The sequence below is a fragment of the Microtus oregoni genome, unplaced genomic scaffold, assembly GCF_018167655.1.
Source record: "Microtus oregoni isolate MIOR12 unplaced genomic scaffold, Mior012 000013F_ref0000133, whole genome shotgun sequence".
NCBI classification, from domain to species: Eukaryota; Metazoa; Chordata; class Mammalia; order Rodentia; family Cricetidae; genus Microtus; species Microtus oregoni.
This window is the reverse complement of record NW_024543072.1, coordinates 45,560,222-45,567,085: the sequence shown is the minus strand read 5'-3', so window position 1 is coordinate 45,567,085 and position 6,864 is coordinate 45,560,222. Positions and strand designations below refer to the sequence as shown.

The following is a 6,864-nucleotide window of genomic DNA, read 5'->3' as shown; positions in this document are numbered from 1 at the left end:
TCGTGCTTGGGATACAGCATCATCGAAATCTTACGACATGCTCTCATAGCTGGAAGGGGCAAAGCAGGGCCCTGAGGAATTGAAAACGCTAACTCCAGGGCCATCAGTATCAGGATGGCGTGTTCACCCCATTGCTCTGGTGCTTCCATGCCAGACAAAGAGTTTAATAAAATCAGAAACTCAGTCCAGCATCTAACGTTCCTTTATTTGACACACATCCACAAAAAGACCAGGAACCGCAGATGGGAAACAGTCCCGAAGTCTTCCAAGCTGAGTGTGAGTGCCTCTGGCTCCTTCAGCAATTCCCACTGGGATTGCCCTGAGGCAACCCATCTGTTGCAACAGTCTGTTGTGGGAAGGGGTGGAGGGATGGTTGGAACACAGAAAACTGTATACAACTCAAAACCATGTCAGCTTTGCCCTAACTCAAGAACCCCCGTGGGGCTGTCTTGGAACACATGTTCTACCGAGCAAGGCTCCAACCCGAGGGGTGACGGCAATAAATATCACTTGAGATGAACAAGGCTTAGGAGTTTCCATTTATTATTTTTAATGTTTATCCTTCTCGCTAGACAGTCAACTTCACGAGGGTAGATAATGTCAGGACTGTTCCACTTACCCCTGGCACATCCTAGGGACTCAATAAATATATGTTAGATGGATGGATTATCCCTGATTTAGGGAAAGAGAAAGGAAACAAGATACACATACAGATGGAGATGAGTCTTCGAGTTTGCAATGGAGAATTGGATGGAGATTAATATGTCTTCTGGACAACACTTCCTTTAATGCCCAAGACACATTTTCTTATATCGCTTTGAAACCCAAATGAAATACTTTCCCAATGATTGCTTGGCTGGTAGGAAATGCTTTCGTTAGAAAGCAGTCTCTAAGCTATCCTGGCAGCATTAGGAGAAAGGATGTCAACTCAGGCAGAGAGCATGAGGGTGAGAGGGTGGCAGTTGGCACCATGGCTCCAAATGAGCCAGATTTCCAGTCCTATGCCCATCACTGCTCGCTGTGCTCAGCCTGAAAGCCGAGGGCGTAACCTACTGGGCGGGCAGTGGAGAAACTCTGGCCAACAAAAGCTTGCAGTGGGTGAAGCAAGGGTACTTTTCTGGCCACAGTGGAATTAGAGTTCCTGCCCTGACTTACGCAGCAGCACTTTGTATATTCCAGGTCTCAGGTTATGGCAGCTCTGAGGTCAACATTTGTTAGTGTGGTTGGTCCTTGATCGGTCTCATACCCAGGGCCATCTGCCTCATTGCCAGCACCAGCAAGCAAACAGTACCACATTGGGACAGGAAGACATCCATCTACCCATTGTCTCAGGGATGGAATCGGGTCCAACAGACCTGAACAAACCCATGAAACATGTTCAAATATCCTCAGCCCGCCCCATCCATGATATGGCTCCTGATCCTTGAGGTCTATGTCCCAAGAACCTCAGCGGGGAAATCTCTATGGCAGCATCACTGTTGCTCAAGAGCCTGAGTGTTGTAGCATCCTGGAGGCAGGTTGTCTCGGATGTTCTCCAGGTTCTTCACATCAGCCAGAATCCCATCTATGCTCGTCTCCAGGAGATGCAGGTGGTTCCTTTGTTGCCGGGCCCTCTCCTCCAGCTCAGACATCAAGGGCCGCAGTCGACTGTTGACCTGGGTCTTGGCTTGGAAAAGCTCTTGTTCTAATAGCATCAGTCCCTCCTCATCCACACTGCCAGGCTGGTCTATTTTAGGGAACAAGAAAGGTGTTAATAGAGAAAGGCTGTGGCGAGATCTTAAGGAACACTTGATTTCACCTGCCCAGAGAAAACACCATGTCAGACATTGAAATGGCTTTAAATTACGAAGAATGGAGAAATCTGAGAACACTGAGCATGCATTTGTGCTATGAATAACCTAGTTCAAGACTAAGCTCCAAAAAAGAAAAAAAAAGAAAAAGACTAAGCTCCATCAGGCAGCCAGGGAAGTCTTGAGTTCTATCTGGTTGAAATAACAGAAAGCTAAAGGTTATAAGGGGTCTGAGAACTGTCCAAGGTAACTGCCTAACACAGTTCACCCCTGAGACCCGAACTAATGCCAAACATGCTGTCTATCGCCCCGAGGAAATAGCTGGCTGTTTTCTGCTAAGAGACCTTTAGAAACTGGCTGAGCTTCAGGGTTTACAGAGGCCAAGGTATGCTGAGGTATTTGGGGGATGGATTCCAGCTGTTAGAGAATGAGGTAAGACTTCATTCTGGCTCGAAACAGTGGGGACCTGGCTAGGTATCTATTTATTTCCAATGGCAAATGCACTGCATTTGGGGGGGGGGGTTTGAGACAGGGTTTCTCTGTGGCTTTGGAGCCTGTCCTGGAACTAGCTCTGTAGACCAGGCTGGTCTCGAACTCACAGAGATCCGCCTGCCTCTGCCTCCCGAGTGCTGGGATTAAAGACGTGTGCCACCATCGCCCGGGTGTCACTGCATTTTTTCCAGTATGTTTTCCCCATACACTTTGTAAAGCCTATGTCAACATGAGGGCACTCGCCATATACATTTAGTTCAAGTAGATTCGAGTGAATCCACACTCAAGGCCAGGCTGCATCACAGAGCTGAGCTGTAGAAACAGGATTTGTTTCTTTATTTTTTGTTTTCTCATAACTTTTTAAGTTAAATTTATTTATTTGTATGTGGGTCTATCTGTCTGTCTGTCTGTCTGCCTGTGCCACAGCACGTGTGGAAAGGTCAGAGGAAAGCCTGTAAGAGTCAATTTCCTCAAGCCCATTGCTAGTATTTGGAGGCATGATTTTATTAGACATTATAGTTAGAACACTGAATGAGTTATTATCCCAAGACTCAAGAGAGTGCCTAGAGTGGAAATTATACCATAACGAAAATATTGACCCAACGGACCCTTCCGGGCAAAACTCAAGAATTAGGGGTTCCATGACAAGCACAGAATGTTAGTAAGCTTGGGAACAAAATAACCTGTTTATGGGAAGCCGAATCTAAGAAAGGAACTGAAACACGGGAGACACAGATCACAGTGTAAACCCTGCCCCGCAGTTGGCTGTGTGCTGTGTGGCCTCAGTTCATTCCCGTGAGGCAAAAATAATAAAATCCATCTCCCAGAGGCTTACGAGACTTAAATGGTTATGCCACGAGAGCGCCTGGCACAGAACCCGACGCAGTAAATGCCAACAGTTCCCACTGCCCCCTCCCACTCATTTCCCTTTTAAAGGCTCCACTAATTTCATTACCCTTTTTAGAATGCTAAGCAATGCAGCTAAAATCTCAACTGGGGAGACTGTGTTTTTTTGTTTATTGATTTTATTTTGTTTTCTGAGACAGGGTTTCCTCTGTGTAGCCCAGGCTGTTCTGAAACTAGCCTTGTAGACCAGGCTGACCTCAAACTCACAGAGATCCACCTGCCTCTGCCTCCCAAGAGCTGGATGAAAGGCGTGCTCCATCGCCGCCTGGCTGAGATTGCATTTATAATCTGTAGAGGACATTCTACTGTCCGGGGCTCGCTGGATCACAAACAGACCCGTTAGTGTAGTAACACAGACAGCAGTGGTCTCTCAGTGTGATGATAATCCCACAGAGCCCCCGGTGCTGGAGCTGTTCTACAGAACTGCTGGGGCAGAGCTAAGGCTAAGATGTCATGGGCTAGTGTGACCCAGTTCCTACCCCCTATCCACTGCAATCTCTATTGGTGAGGGCTCCCTATTAACTACTTAAATGTAGACTTTAAATTTAAAAAAAAGTGTGTGTGTGTGTGTGTGTGTGTGTGTGCGCGCGCACGTGTGTGTGTAAGCCAGAGAGCATATCAGCCACCCCTGGAGTGGGGCTACAGATGGTTGTGTGCTGCCCAACATGGGTACCAGGAACCAAAACAGGATCCTCTGGAAGAATGAACAGCAATTCTTAGACAACAAGCCGTCTCTCCAGCCTCCAGAGTCAGACTTTTAATTAACATCGGTGTCTTTGGGGGAATGGCTATGAGAAAGCCTGATTCCCTGTCACACTGCACTAGTGAATCTATTCTAGCCTGAAATTCACAGTATCTCCTAGGCCTGCTCTTTCCACATTTCCTCTGGGTGTTTCCCCTGTTGGTCATAGCAGGGATAGGTTTGGTCTGGGGAGGAAGAGACCGCAGAATCATCAGATGGTCCTTCAGACTAGGGGAACCCTTTCCCCCACACCTTCCCCTCCCCCACTTCTACTGTCTCAGAGCTGGCTCCTGCCACCTTGTCCTGCTTCAACTGTTCCCCAGGTGGCCTTCCCAGGTTCTGTCTAAGCCACCACATTCTCCTCCCTAGAGCAGCGATGATGTTACTCTCCTGCTCAAAACTGCCCAGGCAAACCCCCAGAACCAAGACCAGATTCCTTAGCGGGACCCCCAGGCCGGCCAGTCTTCTGGGAAGTTCCTGGAGCACCCCCAGTTCTCTGACTCACACATTTCCTCTTCCAGCTACAAGTGCTCAGTGACTCATCTTAGAGATGGTAAAACAGAAAATGTAAAGCAACCCGGCCCAAGCGTCTGAGCCCTGAAACAAAGCAGACACCCAGATGTTCCCGGGAAAAACTGAGGTCCATCTAACAGGACTGAGAATATTGAGTCTTCTGGGGACAGTCCCTGGGCTGGAAGGCCGTGGATGCTGCACAGACCTATCAGGTGTAGGATGCTGTCCAATGTGTTGAGCGTGTCTTGGATTGTAACCCCGGCACTCTTGGCTCTGGCATCAGCTTGCTGGACTTCGGTAACCACCTGCAAGGGATTACAAAGATGTCTTGAGAACTTATTTTTTGTCTCGGCCACTTTCAAGAGAGCTCTCTGGGAAGGAGCAGCCACTCACCAGCTGCACGGTGTCCTTGTCCACGTCAAACTCCAGCTCCTTCCTGGCCAGTTCCTCTTCCACCTCTCTCATCTCTCTCTTCAGAGTGGCCAGTCCCTTCTCCATGGCCAAGGCCCCATCTGCTGTCACATTGGCTTCCAAGTTCAGACTCCCTATCTCCTGGGAGAAGAAAAGGAGCCAGGGACGGAAGGAGAGAGAGGGTGAGGCTCAAAACATCCCAAGGACAGTTGTAGAAAAACTACAGCTGCAGCCTGGCTCTGATAGAGTAATTCAGATGAACAACGAGCAAGGCAGGCCTGGGAACACACCCTTCCCCAGGCAGGCCTCAAGCAAGTTAGTTCTAGGCTAGCTCTCTGGAGACTGGGAGGGTCTGTGCAGAGACATAGCTTCCCTTTCAGTCCAATGCCTAGGAGATGCTGAAAAACAATCAAGAAGCATTTGAGAAAATCCAGAGGACAAGAAACATGGTCCTTCGTCATTGTCCTTTATTGCCCTCGTCTCTGAGACAGCTTTACTAGGATTCCCCCAAGACAGTTGTGCTTGGAAGGCAAGCAATGAATTAGTTAGAGTGGTGGATTTTTGTCTTTGCAAGAAAAAGAGCTCATCAATGCCTTTCATCAATAAGCTATAATTAAATAATTGCAGGCATTTTTATGCTAGATGCTAGGTAAGGTGTAGCTGGGCAGTGGTGGTAATGCACAAATCAGCATTTGGGAAGCTGAGACAGGTGGACCTCAGAATTCAAGGCCAGCCTGGTCTACAGAGCAAGTTCCAGGTCAGCCAGGACTACACAAAGAAACACTGTCTTGAAAAAAACATTTTTAAAAAATGAGAGAAAAGAAAGGTACATGAAACAAGCCTCAAGGGAAATTATTAGAAATTATTTTTGTAGGTTACCAAGTGCTCTAAAAGTGAGGTCAAATAGTCTAGATACCAGGCGCTCCCTCTGGGCTTTCTGGAGTGGCACGAGCTCTCTAGAAACTGTGCTTAAGGAAGGAGCTCTCTTTCAGCCAAGAAGCATTCCTTCCGCTGTAGTTTACAACATGGGCTGTAAGCAGAGCGCAGCTGGCTACACTGGTTACCCAGTTACAAGTGCTCCTCAAGCAGGGGACTAGACAGTTCTTATCTTCGTCCCAATCATGCACAGAGGAGGATAAAGTAAAATAAGAAGGCCGAGCTCAGACACGCGTTATAGAAGGGTCTAGAGCTCCAGGATTTTATAGAGAGAATCAAAGTACTGGTGGCAATTGTTACCAGTTAAATTTAGCACCCTAAAACAGACTTTGAAGTCCTAAGGGCCAGGGACATTGTTCATCAGTAGAGAGCTTACCCAGTGAGAACAAAGATCTGGTGGAGACTTTCTTCCCTTCCTCACCCCTCTCAACCCAGAAGATGACCTCACGTGAAAACTGATTGTTCCAGATGTAACTAGCTACAGTGAAGTTATCCTGGAGTGCGGTGGGCCCTAATTCAACAGGATCGATGTCTTTTTATAGGAAGAGACTGAGAGATGAATTCAGTGGCCAGCCTGGGCTACATAGTGAGACCATTTCTTGAAGAAGAAGATAAAGAGGGAGAGAGGGATGGAAAGGAAGGAGGGGGAAGAGAGGGAAGGGAGGGAGGGAGGGAGGGAGGGAGGGAGGGAGGGAAGAAGGGAAGAGTTGACAGAGGACTCTCGGGAGCACGCAAGCAGGGAGTAGACTGATGAAGCTGTGATTCAAGAAGACCAAGGACTGACTGCCATCCCCAGAAGCTGGGAAGAGGAAAGGAACACTTCTCCCTGGAGCTGTTGGAGGAGTGTCACACTCCTGACTCTCTAATTGTGTTGTTTCCTAGCCTCTGGAATGGTGAGAAAGTCATTTCCGTTTTCCAAAGTATATTCAGCTGAATACAATGTATCCACTGGTAGCCAGTGACCACATCCATCCCGCTGAAGGGGGTGGGCGTGCAGAGTGGGGCTGCTGTGGACTGTCCAGGACTCTGAGCCACAGAAACTGTCCTGAGCTAAAGTCTTCTCTCTCTGAAGCA

The 6,864-nt window shown here is 48.1% G+C and overlaps 1 protein-coding gene across 1 annotated transcript in view; it reads right to left on the bottom strand.

The window, feature by feature from the left end:
- Window positions 1-6,864, bottom strand: part of Lamc2 (laminin subunit gamma 2) — a 64,094-nt gene continuing 57,230 nt past the window's right edge. Inside the window, exons 21-23 of the mRNA XM_041662872.1 lie at window positions 4,837-4,995; window positions 4,649-4,748; window positions 1-1,726 (exon numbers count right to left, since the gene is read on the bottom strand). Coding sequence (XP_041518806.1) covers window positions 1,473-1,726; window positions 4,649-4,748; window positions 4,837-4,995 — 513 coding nt within the window. The 3' untranslated portion in view covers window positions 1-1,472. The remainder of the gene's footprint in view (window positions 1,727-4,648; window positions 4,749-4,836; window positions 4,996-6,864) is intronic.